Source organism: Podarcis liolepis (genome assembly GCF_965112155.1).
Source record: "Podarcis liolepis genome assembly, chromosome: 9".
Classification (NCBI taxonomy): domain Eukaryota; kingdom Metazoa; phylum Chordata; class Lepidosauria; order Squamata; family Lacertidae; genus Podarcis; species Podarcis liolepis.
Window position 1 is genome coordinate 52,702 of NC_139564.1, and position 17,072 is coordinate 69,773.

The following is a 17,072-nucleotide window of genomic DNA, read 5'->3' on the forward strand; positions in this document are numbered from 1 at the left end:
GCTAAATCTGGCATCTTGCTTACATACTTAAAGCATATATGAGCTAACCTTCTGTGTAGTAGATGTGCACAACCTGTATGAGGAGCCTTATTTACACACTTAGCTTGCGCTTCACCTGTTGAACATCTACCTGCTGCTAACTGCTCTTCATCCAAAACAAAAAGCCCATCCTCACAGGGAATTTTAACTAGCTCCTTTCCCTGTTTCGAAATGGTGCACACATCATTTTCAAACTCAACCTTAAAACCACTTTTTACCAGGCATGACACACTCAAAAGTCCATTCTTCATTCCTGGAAGAACAAAAACAGGAAGGTTAGTTTGCAAACAGTTAACATAAATTGTGCCTTTAAGGTTCATTTCTCGTTTACTATTGTCTGCTATAGTCACGGTTTTTGCAACTGGCAATGTCTTGCAGTTCATCAAGCGGCCACTAGATGTCGCTGGAACTAAACTGTGACTTGCTCCACTGTCAATTATCCACTTCAAGGTTTGTTGGCTCCTTTTAGGACTCTGTTGTGCTGCCATTGCAGATAGCCCCTTATCAGCACCTGCTCCCCCTCTGGATCGTTGATTCTTGTAGTTCTCACGTCGTCTTCCCCTTTAGCTCCGGAAACTGGCCTTGGACTGTTGAAATTCCTGTTGCTTTTCTGGACACTTTGCTATCAAATGAAACCTGCTGCCACATCGAAAACATGACTTGCTGGCCATAGCAGACACTTGTGAGGCTTCCTTACAGCTCTGCCTGCTAGTTTCCCCACGCTGGGAATTATCTGAACATCCAACCCTTGGGGTATTTGAATTATCAATACGTTTTCGATGATGTTGATATTCTTGCTCACACAATCTACCAGTCACATAATTCATATTCAGCTGGTCCTCTGGCAAAACTTGTAAAGTTAGTACTAAGTTTTCAAACCCTGCATGCAGGCTGCTAAGCAGAGTATAAACTTTAATATTTTCAGGGAAATTCACACCTAAAGAAGACAGTTGGTTGAAATACTCAGTCATCTGTGACGTGTGTTCAACCACACTATCCCCTGGCTTCAGTTTCAACTCATACAAAGCACGTATAATGTTCACCTTCTCTCCGGGCGTGGCTCTGTGGTGAATTCGCCTAAGAGCTTCCCAAATTTCAAATGCAGACCTTAAATTTTCCACATGAGGTAATTGGGAATCGTCTATCGATACCATCAACATGCATCTAGATTTAGTGTCCATTTTATCATGTTCCCTGTTCTGAGCATGTGCAGCAGCCTGTTGCTCTGCTGTGGCATCTGCTGCAACAGCCACAAACGGCTTTCGCCTCTGGACATAGTCAGCCCACACTTCTTTGGCTTCCAACCAGACTTGAGCCCTCTTAGACCACTGCACGTAATTAGCAGAGTTCAACTTTGTAAAGGGAACCTGGAAATTTTCCGCTGCCATTCTTGGGGTCTGCTGCTACTCCCTCTGTGTGCCCTTGCTTCTCTTTCCCCTTGGGATTTGTTTTACTCACTTTTCAGACGCCTCCAGCCTCCTCTGAAGCCTTTAAGAGCTGGATTTACGACCAAGCCGGTCTTCTCTCATCCGAAAGCTGCTTTCACTTTCTCTGCACACAATACAGCTGTAGAAACGTAGAAGGATCCACCCATAACCTAAGAGAGTTTGTGTACTGGTCCAGTAAACGCTTCCACTGCGCCACCAGCAACAGCTCTCTTTGCAGAGTATTAATTAAGTCCAGTGCAGAGATTCTTGTTGCAGTACAAGCTTCAGAGTCTCAGCAGCAAAGAAATAACGACACAGGGAAGCCTGTCTTTCCAAAGACAGGTTTATTGCAGAAAGATAACAGAAACACCTCCGGAGCTTTCGGACATTTTGCTTCACGCCCCAAAGGCAGAGAAAACAAACACTCTTTATATACTGAGCAACTTAACAACTTAACGAGCTTGACTACTTAAAGTCACAAGACATTGCTAACTTGCCAGCGTCTTAGGTTTCACACCCTAACAAAAATTATAATATAAAAAGCACAATATACATAATAAAAATAAGGATATAAGCAACCCAATAATTTCCAGTACTTGGGCATATTGCAAATACGGGAGAATTTCATTCAATCAGAGCCCTGGTGGAACAACAGGCCATCCCATTAGCCCATCCCCAGTCATAGTAGCTAAGAAAAAGGTGTGGTTGGCATCCCAGTCTATGCTGACCGTAGCTGCTTTTCCCTAGACATCATCTGAGCCTTCAGTGACAGAGATGGGTCTAGGAGCTCCCCAAACAATGTACTTGTTTCTTCAGAGGGAGAATAACTCCATCCACAACTGATGAGCTCCCCAACTCCCAGACCTTGGAGACTCTTTTCACCGAGTCTTCCATCTTACCAAGATTCTTTCTCAGTTTGTTGGCCTCATCCAGCTCACCACTGCACCCAGGAACTGGCTTAAAACAGTCACAGCCTCTTCCAAGTCAGATGCAAGACAGAAACAGAGCTGGGTGTCATCACCATACTGCTGAAACCCTGCCCCAGACCTCCCAGAGACCTTCTCAATGGCTTCATATAGATGTTAAACAGCGCTGGGGTAAAATGGTGCCTTCAGACCCCAACAGCACAACTGCCAAGGGGCATCATAATCCCCCAGTGTTATTCTCTGACTGGACTCATAGGTAGGAGCAGAACTGCTGGACCACAGTGCCACCAGCTCATGGAGAAGGCCCAGAGGAGGCCATGGTCAGTGGTGATGAAAGCCACAGATCAGCAAGGTCTCCATTCTCATCCCTCTCCTGAAGACAGTTCTCTACCAGGTTGACCAAGGCAGATTCTGCCCCAAAGCAGAGCCTGAAGCCAGGCTGGAAGGGGTCAAGAGAACCCATTTCCACCAAGGGTGTCTGCAACTGGACTGCCACCACCTTCTCAACCACCTCACACCCAAAGGGGTATTTGTGGCAGGGTGGTAAATGTCAAGCACCTTGGGGTCCAGGGAGGTTCTCTTTAGGAGCAACCAGCCCCACCCCACACAAATGTACACAGAGGAGTCTAGTGAGGAGTCCTGCACAACCCGCAGGTTCACCAGGGAGGAGCCCTGGGCACAGCCTGGCCTCTGTGTGGCCAGGAGGCAGCAGTAGCCAGAAGTGCCTTTGACCACTTTGCTCTTATACACAGACTCAGTTATCTGCCCTCTGGGTCCTGCAGTGGTCCATTTGAGATTTCTGCAATGTGCTCCACATGCGTCTGCCCTCGCAGGTGCTCTGGGAATCTCAGGTGCCTTGAAATGCAGCTGCCCAAGTATTTACATACCACAACCAGTTAGCTGGACCATGTTCCAGGGATCTTCCACAACCCCCCTGCCAACATGTTTCCAGGCTAAACTGAAGGAGCTGCTTCTTGTCTTTCAATGGCCTGTGATGATAATTTCTGGCAAACAACCTTTCACCATATTACCCTGACCAACAGCTTTGTCCGCGCCTGTTACAAATACAGCAGGTGGGGGGTGCCTGAGTGAAAGGTCCCTTCAGCTGCAGTGCCCCCCACTCCCCACAGAGCAGAAATGGGCAAGTGGCCTCAGCTGCCCACCTGACATTTATATCCCCTTTGCTTCTGCAGGATCTTCGGGACCTGTACCAGGATGCAGCAGGTGACATCCTGGTGGCCCTCTGGAACCACTTCCCAGTAGAAGTGCTGAGCAAGCTCCTGGACGGCTTCCAAGGGCGGCTGCTCCCATACCGTAGCATCCTCTGTGTTCTGGGGAAACTGGCAAACAAAGGTACAAAAGCCTCATCCTCCCCAGTACTCCCTTTCCACTCTGCCTCTGTGTCTTCAGAACAGAGCTGGTTCTGATCCAAAGTCCTCTGGTGTGTTTAGAATAGGGGTCACCTTGAGAAAACTAGACCTGCTCAGCCAAATGAGCCAGAGGCAGCAGCCAGCTTCCATCAGCAGGTCCCTGGGAATTCTGCACAGGACCAGCATTGCTGGTCTGTGTCCATCACAGAAAACGGCCACCACCCCTTATTATACTGGGGCAGATGTGTTCTAAGAGAGGCCCTGCACAGCGGACGCTGACTGTCTCTCCCCCACGGTCCCTCATTGTTCCCCTTATGCCTCTCCTGCCCCTCCCATGAACAAAGGTTGCCTCACAGATTTGGAGAACTGCTAATGAACTGCCCATGGCTGCTGCTGAAGCCTGCAAATGAGCTCTGGGGAAATGCCTAGCAAATCTCTTCTGGACACACACAGTTTGAGTGCTGCTGATAAGCTTGTGTTTATATTGGTGCACAGTCTGACACCGCCATTACCACCATGTCTACTCAGAAATAAGTCCTACTGTATTCAGTGGGGCTTACTCCTAGGAAAGTGGGGTTAGGATTGCAGCCTATAATGGCATGGGCTTCAAATGCAAGGACCTATGATATACATTTGAAGCCCACACCATCAGATTTAGCATTGCATAGGCCAAAAGGACCAATCCTTGCTTGCTCCACAGACTTAGTGTCTGAAGCGCTTTATGATGCTCATGAAACTCAGTGGCCCTGATCCACTGCCTGCCTTTCCTATGCAGCCTTTACAGAGAGTGACGCCTACAAGACTGATGTGTGGGAGCGAAAGCTGGTGGAGGTAAGGTGAGAGCTCTTCTTCCTCAAGGGCGGGGGGGGGGGCATTTATTCAGGTGACCTAAGCAGAGCCAACCAGTCATGAGGCAGGAGGAAACTGGTGCACCTATGTCACAGAGGGGCTGTTCTAACTTGTGGGGTGGGGTGATATTAAAGTACATAAAATTTGCTGGCTAAGTTCAAACAGCCTTTCTCTGCTGGTGGCACCACAGTGGGGACCCTCAGGCACCAGTCAGGTTTTTAAAACAAAATCAAGGGATATAGTTGGGCGATCTTGAAGGCCACTCCAAAGCATTTGGCATCGCAGTGGAGGGCCTTGGGAAGAGCCAGCTGTTGCCCTTCAGTCTGTTTCTCCCTTTTGTGTCCTGCAGTTTGTGGAGCGGCTCCTGATTGACGTCACGGACAAGGCCTGCTGTGCAGAGCTCAGCCGTGAGTTGATGAGAGTGCAGCAGACCCAGAACGACCAAAGCCCAGAGAAGGTTCGTGGAAGAAGGAAGCCCCATGAACTGCTCTGCTTGCAGAGCCTGGGGCTCTGGCCACCCCTGGGGTCAGTGGGGTCCTAGCAATCCAGTCAGCTTTCCAGAAGAGGTTTCTCATGGAGTTTTCATGTGATCCAGTCATGTTTCTTTTGTCCATTAGTTCAGTTCCCTACAGCTGTAAAATGCTGCCCCTGAACCCCTAACCCAGCCACAAAGGGAAACCTGCAAGCGAGATTTGAGCACAAGAGCCCTCTGCCCTCCTGCGGTTTCCAGCAACTGGGATTCCGAAGCATTGCTGCCTCCAACTGTAGAGGCAGAGCAGAGCCATCCTGGCTAGGAGCCACCCAAAGCCATACCCTCCTCCATGAATTTGTCCATTCCTCCTTTAAACTCATCTAGGTTGGTGGCCATCCCTGCCTCCTGTGGGAGGGAGTTCCACAGCTTAACTTTGTACTGCATGAAGAAGGACTTTCTATCTTGCACACCACCCCAGTCTCCAAGCAGTGAGAGATTCCAGAGGTTCCAGGTGTTTCCCCAGCAATCAGTTTCCTGGGAGTGAGGGACAGTGGAGAATGTGGTGCCTTTAAGACCTGTGGTTTATTTACACACATATACAACCTCAGCCTACGATGGAGGAGCTCAGAGTGCAGTGGTACCTTGGTTCTCAAACACCTTGGTACTCAAACACCTTGGAACCCAAACACTGCAAACCTGGAAGTAAGTGTTCCGGTTTGCAAACTTTTTTCGGAAGCCAAACATGCTCCATTTTGAGTGTTACACTTCCGATTTGAGTGCCACACTTCCATTTTGAGTGTTACGCTGAGGTCTGTCTGTTTTTGCTATTTATTTTGTTTTTGTAGCTCTTTTTTGTGTGTGTTCAGTACATTTTTTTATTGCTTTCATTTTATTTATTTATTTTTAAATGATATTTATTCAAGGTTTAGAAATTACAAAAAAGACAACAAAAAAATTAACAGGACATACATTACAATACATAAAAAGAAAAGCATAGAAAAACAATACAACAATACAACAAAAAGGAACAATAACACTAAAGCACACATCCAATATTCCATATCTTTACCTTTCATTTACTTGTTTCATCGACCTCCTCACACCTCCCTTCTTTGTATTCTAGTTCAATTAATTGTTTCAGCAAATTCTTTCCATCTTTCTCAATTTTTGTTCTATAATTTATCTTAACGGTCTAACCTTAAATTTTTCATTTTTGCCCATTATCAATCAACTTTTACTTAATTCTTTATTACATTACCGCTAAAACCATATAACTTCATTCCAGCATCCTTCTAACATTCATTAATTTTGCAATATTTTTGTAAATATACTTTTAATTTTTTCCAATCTTCTTCCACCGACTCTTCTCCCTGGTCTCGGAGTCTGCCAGTCATTTCCGCCAGTTCCATATAGTCCATCAGCTTCATCTGCCATTCTTCCCTGGTGGGTAGATCTTGTGTCTTCCAGTGCTTTGCAATAAGTATTCTTGCTGCTGTTGTGGCGTACATAAAAAAAAATCCAATCTTTCTTTGACACCAATTGGCCGACGATGCCCAGAAGAAAGGCCTCTGGTTTCTTCAAGAAGGTATATTTAAATACCTTTTTCAGTTCATTATATATCATTTCCCAGAAAGCCTTAATCCTTGGGCATGTCCACCAAAGGTGAAAGAATGTGCCTTCAGTTTCATTACATTTACAACATTTATTATCGGGCAGATGATAGATTTTTGCAAGCTTGACTGGTGTTAAGTACCACCTATAGATCATTTTCATTAAATTCTCTTTTAAGGCATTACATGCCGTAAACTTCATACCAGTGGTCCATAACTGTTCCCAGTCAGCCATCATAATATTATGTCCAACATCTTGTGCCCATTTAATCATTACAGATTTCACCATTTCATCTTGAGTATTCCATTTCAACAGCAAGTTATACATTCTTGACAAATTCTTAACTTTAGGGTCTAACAAGTCTGTTTCCAATTTTGATTTTTCTACCTGGAAGCCTAATTTTTTGTCCAAATTATATGCCTCCATTATTTGATAATAATGAAGCCAATCTCGTACTCTGTTTTTTAATTTTTCAAAGCTCTGCAATTTTAATCTGTCACCCTCTTGTTCCAAAATTTCCCAATACTTTGGCCATTTGGCCTCCATATTGAGTTTTTTCTGAGCCTTTGCTTCCATTGGTGACAACCCTCTTGGGGTTTTATTTTCTAACAAGTCCTTGTATCTTATCCAAACATTAAACAGTGCTTTTCTGACAAATCCACCTCTTTCTTTAGCATCTGTTAATATCTTAAATTTATACGAGGCTTCTTGCCCTGCCAGACAAATCTAGAGATATCTCTCTGCCACTTCTTGAAACAGTCCATTTTGTCCAAAATTTGCAATGTTTGAAACAAAAACAGCATTCTTGGCAGTACGTTCATTTTTATCACAGCAATTCGGCCTAGCAACGATAGCTTCAAATTTGACCATATTTCTAAATCCTTTTTCACTTCAGTCCAACATTTTTCATAGTTATCCTTAAATAAATTCACATTCTTAACAGTCATGTTAACCCCTAAATATTTCACTTTCTTAACCAATGTCAATCCTGTCTCCTTCTGAAACTTATCTCTCTCAATCTCAGTTAGATTTTTCTCTAAAACTTTAGTTTTCATCTTATTCAACTTAAAGCCTGCTACCTGACCAAATTCTTGAATCAGTTCTAATACTCTTTTAGTACTTGATTCTGGCTCCTGTAAAGTCAATACCAAGTCATCAGCAAATGCTTTCAATTTGTACTGTTTGGCTGCCACTTGTATACCTTTTACCAATTGGTCCCTTCTAATCATATTTAACAAAACCTCCAGGACCGATATAAAAAGCAATGGAGAGATTGGGCAACCTTGTCGTGTTCCTTTCTCAATCTTAAATTCTTCCGTCACTACATTATTCACAATTAATTTGGCCTTTTGTCCTATACCATTTCCAAAACCTTGACCAACCCCCATCCCCAATAAATTCTTCTTCATAAAACTCCAGGAAATGTTGTCAAAGGCTTTCAAAACTGCTTTAGTATTAATCTTCACTTGTAATTTTTCTAAGATATTAATTATATTCCTCGTATTGTCAGACAAGTGTCTGCCCGGAAGAAACCCCGCCTGATCTTTATGGATTTCTTCTGCTAACACCTTTTTTAATCTTTTAGCCAAAATGTCTGCAAAGATTTTATAATCCACATTGAGCAGTGATATGGGGCGGTAGTTCTTGAGCTGCGTCTTTTCAGTCTCTATTTTCGGTATAAGTGTAATGTACGCTTCCTTCCACGACTCTGGTGCCCTTTTCCCTTCCAATATTTCATTACAGACTTCCTTTAAAGGTTGTATTAACCATTCTTTCAAAGATCTGTAATATCTAGAAGTCAGTCCATCTGGTCCTGGAGATTTACCTAATTGCATGTTCTGAATGGCCCCTTCTACTTCCTGTTCCGTTATTTTATAATTCAGCATTAATTTGTTTTATTGGGAAATTTTTTGTAGTCCCTTCATTTTCAAAAATTTATCAATATCCATTTCTTTCTGCTTCTTCTGTGTATATAGTTGTTTAAAATACCTCTGGAAGCACTTTTAATTTCCACTGGATTCTGTATATTCTTTCCTTCCACTTCCAAATTCGTAATGGTATTAAGTTTTTGTCTTTTTTTCATTTGCCAAGCCAACAATTTCCCGCACTTATTTGCCGATTCAAATGTCTTTTGTCTCATCTGTTTGATCTTCCATTCTATTTCCTGATTCATCATTTTCATGTATTGTACTTGATATAACTTTCTCTCTTTCAAAATCTCCTGGGACTTTGGTTTCACCCTCAATTTCTTCTCTCCTTCCTTTATTTTTTCCAGGATTTTGTCTTTTTTCTCATTTTGCATTCTCTTCTTAATTGCATTCTGTTGTATCAAAAATCCTCTCATGACAGCTTTACCTGCATCCCAGATTACTCTTTTTTCCACAGTAGTGTTCATATTTATCTCAAAATAGTCTCTCAAAGTTTTTTGGGCCTTCTTAGTAAATTCTTCATTCCTAAACAAAGTATCATTCATCCTCCATCTAAAGGAACCGATTGGCATCAATTTCATTTCCATCTTCACGGCATTATGGTTGGAGCAGGTCTTAGGGTAGATTTCAACTTTGCTAGTCTTCGGAACCAGTCCCCTAGTTACCCAAATTTGGTCAATTCTTGTCCATGTCATTTTAGCCTCGGAGAAGAAAGTTCCCTCTCTTCCCAGAGGGTTCTTCATTCTCCAAATATCAACTAAGTCCATATTTTCAGTCATATCAAAGAAAGTTTTTGGTAGTCTTCCATCCTTGGTAACTATCTGTCTTTGTGCCTTATCCATATTTGTAGACACTGCGCCATTCATGTCTCCCATCAAAATCATATTGTAATCCATATAGTCCATCAGGGTCTCATGTAACTTTTTAAAGAATTCTGATTTTCCTTCATTTGGTGCGTAAATACCTATTATCAAGAATTTTTCTTTGCGTTTCAATTTCAATTGCTACAAATCTTCCTTGATCATCTTTAAATATAAATTTTGGTGATAGACTCTCCTTTGCGTAGAGGACCACTCCTCTTTTTTTAACTTTATCCGAAGAGATAAATTCTTGGCCTAATCTTTTGTTATTCAATAACTTCCTGTGTAACCTTGTCACATGTGTTTCTTGTAAACAAATCAAGTCCAAATGCTCTTTTTTCAATAAATAAAATACTCTCCGCCTTTTTTCTGGGCTGTTCAGTCCATTAACATTCCAACTCAAGACCTGCAGCTCCATCATGTGGTTACTTTGATGTCCCCCCAACTGCACCCAATGCTTGCTCCTCTTCTGTTGGTAGTGATGGTGGCACGTTCACTGGGGAGTCCAATCCAAAGGATAATGTCGATATGTCCAACGTTCCCCTGTTTGATGATCTTCTCTCCAATGCTCTTTGCTCTGATCCTCTATCTGGTGATCTTCTGTCCAATGCTGTTTGCTCTTTTCCAATTCCCTTCTGTAGGTCTTCGTCGTACTTAAACAGAAACTTTATTTTATCTTCTACTGATCTTATTTTTATTTTCCTTCCTTTGAAACTGAAGGATAGGCCTTGAGGGAATTCCCACCTGAAGATAATTTTGTTCCTTCTCAACAGAGCAACCAGATCTCCAAAATTGGACCTAAGATCCAGAAGATGTTTTGGGATATCTTTAAATATTTCCACTCTTGACTGATGTATTACCAAAGTCTTCTCGTAATGCCAGCCCAAAATTTTATCCCTCTCTTCTTTAGATCGGAGGGTAATCAAACAGTCTCTTATTCTATTCTTCTCCTTCTTCCCTCCTCTTCCAAGTCTGAAGGCCCTCACAATTCTGAACTCCTCTTTTCCCAAATCCAGGTCCCAATGGTCTGCAAATTCCTCCATGAGATAGTCTATCAAAGAGTCTTTTTCCAGTTCAGGTACCGCTCTAATCCTCAAGTTTGTCTGTTTCTCCTTGAGCTCAATCATAGAAAGCACCAACTTATGGTCCTCAAGTTGCTTCTGCAGGTCTGGAACTCTCTCTGTTTCCAGTTGAGTTACCTTCGCTTCCACAGCAACAACCTTTTCCTTAACTTCCTCTGTGATCTGTCGAGTTGAATTAGACTCCTGAATCAATTTCTCAATAGCTTCTGTATTAGAATTAACTTTTTGTCCCAAGCTATTTATACTTTGTGTATTTTGATCCAATTTTTTATTCATTTGTTCCAATGATTCATTTATTTTGCTCAGAGCAAGTGCCAGAGCCTCTTCTGAAATCATTCCTTTTGGTTTTTAGTGCGTTAATACAGCTACAGATGAGGCAGGAGGGCCAGATGTAGAGGCTCTTCGCCAGGACTTCCCAGACCTTGTTGTTTTTTCTTGGATTGGCGAGTCTATTTTTTCTTTTCCATCTGCCATAACACTTAAGCCCTTCAAGGTCAATTCCACAGTCCCAGAGTCTTATCTTTAGAGTTGGAAAATTCCACTCCTTGTAGCAATTTCAAAGTCCTCCTCTAGAGGGAAATAGTTACTATTTATATTATGTTAGTCCAAAGTGTCGCATTTCCCCCCTTTTTTAAAAAATCACAATTGCACCAGTATATTTAGTATCAAATCTCAGCTAGTATTACTCAGTTTCTTTCACTCCTTTTAGTCCCTTTTTTAAAAAAAATAATATTTATTAATAGTTTCAGAGTTACAGAAAAAAATAAAATAAAAAAACACTGCAATACATTGAAAAGAAGAAAAAAAGCAAAACATAAAAACCAATACAACAATACAGCAAAAAGATAAAAAAGGGGGGGAAAGACACAAATCCCATATTACATGTCAGAGCTGCTTGAAGATCCTAGCTCACAGAGGATCACGCTAGCCAGCGATCATTAAGTAAAAGTCTTTATTGAATTACAGTTTCCATTCTCACGCTGCTGCGCGCAACTCTACGTCTAGTAGCTAGATCGGCGAAGCTCCGTCTGAGTCTCCGCCCCGTGTGCACCAACTTAATATCCTAGCCTTGCTCCACCTTTTCCGCCTGACTGTCCTCCTCTGGGTCCCTCTACCCCCCGGGGCTTCTTCCTTCCGGGATTCTTCTGACGCTGACCCGGACCCTCCTGCCTCCTTGCGCCGGGCTTTAGGACCTGGTTCCCTTTCGGGGCTGCTTACTGCGCCGCCTTCCTCTGCATTTGAACTTGGCGCGCGCGCCCAACCTTCCACTTTCCTCTTAACCGTTTCTTCGCTCCCCGATGGAGGTGTGGCCACTCCTGACTCATGCCCTCCCTCCTGTGGTGAGCTGCCAGCGCTTCCCCCCTGGCTCCTTTCCTCTTCCCTGCTTCCTGGCGGTGACGCTGGTCCCGATTTCCAGCTGCTCCCCCCTGAGTCCCCTCTGGCTCTATCTTCCTGGGGTGCCCCCCTAGACTCCCCCCTTGCCCTGGCCACTGGTGCTCCTTTCTGTGAATCCTCTGATTCACTGGAAAGACTAGGAGATCTCGGGTCGTCGTCATCACTCATCTTTTCTTCTGCCTCCTCCCCTTCGCTCTCTGTTTCCTCCCTTGCCCGTGCCTCTGCTCCTAAACCCCTGACATTACATATCTTTAACTTCCATTTGCTTGTTTCATTGACCTCCTCACACCTCCCTTTTTGTGTTCTAGTTTAATTAGTTATTTCAGCAAATTCTTTCCATCTTTCTCAATTTTTATTAAATAATTTATCTTAACAATTTAACCTATTAATTAACTCAACAAATCCTTTCCATCTTTTCCCCATATTCTGTTATTCAAATTACCTTAATTTATTTAACCTTATCTTACCGTAAAATACCTTAGAGCTTGAAACTTAATACTCAATTATACATAACTCCTGATATCATTTCTACTAGAGCCATATAGTTTCATTCCAACATTTTCCCTAATATTCATTAATTTTAGGCTAATTCCCTAAATAAAATTTTTTCTTTATAAATTTTCTTCCAATTCTCATCCAACGTCTCTTCTTCCTGGTCTCGGGTCATGTCAGTCCTTACTGTCCATTCCATCTAGTCCATCAACCTGGTAGTCTTATGTCCGAGGCCCTTAAGTCTCTTCCATGTCCCTTCTGCAGATCTTCTTCTTGTTGTTTATACCTGCACTTTTCCTTGTCTTTTGTTGGTCTCTTTCTTAATTTCTTTTCTTTCTCATTGAGGAGTAGGTCTCTGGGAGGTTCCAACCCAAAATTATCTCCGTCTCCCTTAATCAGACCAGCCCATTCCCCACAATCCCACTCCCCACAGTCATCAATGTAATCCAAAAAATATTTAAAAGCATATTTCAAAGTCTCTCCAAAATTAAGAACCTCCTCAGCTCCAGACTCCCCCTGGCCCACTCCAACTTCAATCTTCAAAAACAGTGGCTTATGCTCCTGTAGGGCCTCGGGTCTCTCCATTTGTATTATTTGAGGTGCAACCGCAACCTCCTCCATTATCTTCTGCACTTGCCCAATCAATACAGGTTCCTGATTTGGTCCCTGAATGGTTTCTGCATCAATATTCCCTGTTTGTCCACAGTTATTGACCACAACAGTCATCAAATCCATTTTCTCATTCATCAAATCCACCTTCTCATGCATCTGTTCCAACAAAGCACTTGTCTTGCATAAAGCAAGCACCAAAACTTCCTCCCAGCTCATATTTAGTCAAGGTCAAAAGGACTGGTCCCACAATCTTAATCTCACAGCTGTAGTGTCCTCAAGTAGACTGCAGCAACAATTTAACAAGCTCCCTCTAGAGGAGACAATTTCTATTTGTAGCCATCATTTTAAGGCAAGTCCAACAAGGGAAAATTACTTTCATTTTTCAGATATTTTGTTTCTTTAGAATGCAAAGGGCAACATTGGAATCAGTTTATTTCTCTTCTTTAGCTATCTGTCAAAGTATTCCATTCACAGTCAATAAACCTCTCCAACAATTTCTGTCTCTGACACCCCGTTCCCAGGTTAGAGACGGTGGAAACTTATCTTTCTTCACCTCCTCTCCTGCAGGCGTTAAACAAAGTTCCCCCCCTTTTCTCCTGCTTCCAAGGGGGTTTCAGTAGTTATAAATGAAGGAAATTTAGACTTTTTTAACGACTTTCCAGGCTTTAGCTTACAAGGTTTTTGCTTCAGTCTATGTACAAAAAGCGGAAGGCGGACTTCCTGTTTTGAACCTTCCCGCTTCGGTGCCAAATTAAGATATTTCTTGATCCAATTTTCCGTTTCTACTCACGGGTACTTGTTTTAAATCCAATTGTCCACAGGAAAAAGTCAGCGCTCTCCAGCAATGGCTATGCGGCTTCACTCCGTGAAAGTAGCAATCAGTTCGCAGCACCGCGCCGCTTACCCCACTTCACTCCGGAACCCCGAAATGGGGTTCCCCGTGAGTAGGGGGCGCTCCTGGTGCCCAGCTGAACCCCACGTTCCCAGGCTTCCTCCGCCTGGGATTTCTAGCGGGTCCCCACCTTCGCCGCAGCGGGAAGACCCAGTTTCCACGGAGCCAGTTCCTCCGGTCGGAGGAACTCCGCCATTCGCCGATGGCGCTAACCCGGAAATCCCTTTTTAGTCCCTTTTAAATCGGCAAGACCCGATTCTCACGGAGCGGGTTCCTCTCGATGGCGCTAACCCGGAAGTCCTATTGCTTTCATTTTATGGATCAATGGTCTCGTTAGATAGTAAAATTCATGTTAAATTGCTGTTTTAGGGGTTGTTTTTAAAAGTCTGGAACGGATTATTCCATTTTGCATTACTTTCTATGGGAAAGCGCACCTTGCTTTTGGAATGCTTTGGTTTTGGAACAGTCTTCCGGAATGGATTAAATTTGAAAACCAAGCTACCAATGTATTAACCCCAAAAGGTCTTGCTTCTCCCATAGTCACAGCCTTGGTTTCAAACAGAAAGAAAGCATGTCTCTCCCTCTCAGGCTTCTGCCAGCCCCCTGCTTCCAGCCCAGCTCACACATGCCTCAACTCTGCCTTTTCTCCTTCTAACTACAAGCCAGTTGAGGAAGGGATAGCTACCAGCACAAAGCCACTTCCTTTGTTACCCCAGCTGCACATACTTAGGGGCTATTAATTTACCAAAAAGCTGGCCTGGCTATTCCAACTACTGAATCTTTGCTGGATCCAGGAATTAGAAGGGACTTGGGCATACCACCTATCCCAGCCCACTACCACCAAGGCTCACAACACTATTGTAACATGCTTTGGAAAAGAAATCTCAGTCAACCACACCCACACGCACACACCCATACCCACACCAGGTTCTCATCCCCTGCTCTCCCTGTGACCTTGGGGATGTTTGTTTTCTTCCTCTTCTTCCAACAGGTCTTTCTCTATCAGTATTATGGGGCCATCCTGCGTGTCTCAGATGACTCTCAGTTAGTCCAGGAGCAGCTCAGCCATCTCCTGGCCTTGCACCACAGAGGACCTTGGGAAGCCACGGTGAGGCAAGGCAGCTGCTCTCCTCCCAGGAAAGGGGCTCCATCGTTGCATTTGTAGACAAGCCCCACATCCTCCTGCTGTCCTTGCTGGCCCAGCTTGAACCTGAGGGCGAAGTGTGGGTCAGGAGAAGGAGAGCAGCCTGCGAAGTGTTGCACTTTCTGAGGCAGGGAATAGGGGGCTGGGCTGGCGTGGGAAAGGCAGGTGGGGAGGCCCAGAGGAGAAAGAGGAGCGCCCATCTTCAGGGCATTTCACTGACCAGGTGAAAGAATTTGAGCTTTGCTTGTCCTGGAGAAAAGTGGTTCTGAGTGTGGGAGGGAAGAAATGCCTTTGAGTTGGCTCCCCTGGGACATCTGTCACCTGATTTCCTGCCCAATCTGACATGATCACAAGGGCCTGGACACATCCCTGGGGGCCCGAGGCTGATGCTGGGCTATTGGCACAGCCCAGTAATCCAAGAGGAAAGCAAAAGGTGAGAGGTTTCCAGCCTCCTCCTTGTCCACAGGACCAGCAGAAGGGAGTTCTCTGAAGGGCAAGGCAATGGGAAATGCAGCAGTCAAGCTGGAAAGTAGCTGATGGATCACCAGTTTTCAAAAAGGGGCCCAGAAGAGATCTGGGAAATGACAAGCCAGTTAGATGAATGTCTGTCCTGGGAAAACCGGTGGAAAGCATTATGAAATGTGGAATTATGAAGCAGATAGGACAAGCCTGGTTGAAACAGAACCAGCATGGCTTCTGCAAGGTTAGGTCCTGTCTCATTAACCTTTTAGCATTCTTGTATATTTCCGTCCCACACAATTCTTATACAACTTGATTGTAAAAATAAAAAAAATCCTTCCAGTAGCACCTTAAAGACCAACTAAGTTAGTTCTTGGTATGAGCTTTCGTGTGCATGCACACTTCTTCAGATACACTAACTTACATACTTAGTTGGTCTTTAAGGTGCTACTGGAAGGATTTTTTATTTTTTTTTTGACTATGGCAGACCAACACGGCTATCTATCTGTAACTGGAACTTGATTGTAAGAAAACCTTCAGACAGTTTACAAAACCTTGAGAGTTTTGTAACAAGCATACAGATAGGGGTGATTCAGTTGACATTGTGTAATTGGGCTTTCAAAAAGCTTTTGATAAAATGCCGCATCCCAGAAACCCCTGAGCAAGCTCAACAGTCATGGGATAAAGGTCCCCTTGTGGATCAATAACTGGTTAAGAAACAGGAAGCAGAGGCAGTTCTCCCATTGGAAGGAAGTGGGTGGAGCCAGCTTGTTTTCTCCTGCTCTGGAGGGCAGGGCCTGTGCCAATGGACTCAAGTTACAAAAAAGGAGAGACCTCTGCTTTTTAACTTGTTCATGGAAGATCTAGAGTTGGGGGTGAGCAGTGAGGTGGCCAATTTGGTGATGAACAATGATACTATGTTATTTAGCGTGATTTTTTAAAAAAACCACAGGATTGTAAGAAGCTGTAGAAAGAGTTTGTGAAATGAGTGAAATGGCAGCAAAACGGCAGGTGCATTTCAACACAAGCAAGTATCGAGTGATGTATATTGGGGCAAAGAAGTCTAATCATGGAGTCTGAACTGGTGGTGCCTGACTAGGAACAAGAGCTGAATTTGTCGGTTTGCTCTGTTGCAACAGTCAAGAATCCTATGGCACCTGAAAGGCTCATACTTTATCTTGTGGGCCAGAGTTTCATTGCCAGGTGCACCAAGTGAGCAGTCAGTGAGCAGGTGGAGAGCCACCTGGATAGAGTTCAAACCCTGCAACCTCAGAAGCGGTCTCCTTGCCCGCTTAGGTGGCCGTTCCATGTCTCTGACAAGGTGGCCTCTGATCCATGAATGCTGATGTCACAATACATTTTGGGTTAGTCCTTGGAGTGCCATCGGTCTCTTGGTCACCTTGAGAGACTTGCCTGAGAATTATATCCTAAAAGGCCATTGGATTTAGCAGAGATCTTTAGCGTGTTGTTTATGTCGTGTGCAGCCCTTTGCCGTCCAAGGGTGCTGATCTGCT

At 43.9% G+C, this 17,072-nt stretch overlaps 1 protein-coding gene across 1 annotated transcript in view; it reads left to right on the top strand.

Moving 5' to 3' along the window:
* The window catches only part of LOC310714797 (maestro heat-like repeat family member 5), a 65,485-nt gene that overhangs the window by 23,327 nt on the left and 25,086 nt on the right, over positions 1-17,072 (top strand). Inside the window, exons 7-10 of the mRNA XM_083520447.1 lie at positions 3,586-3,745; positions 4,538-4,593; positions 4,961-5,068; positions 14,947-15,063. Coding sequence (XP_083376573.1) covers positions 3,586-3,745; positions 4,538-4,593; positions 4,961-5,068; positions 14,947-15,063 — 441 coding nt within the window. The remainder of the gene's footprint in view (positions 1-3,585; positions 3,746-4,537; positions 4,594-4,960; positions 5,069-14,946; positions 15,064-17,072) is intronic.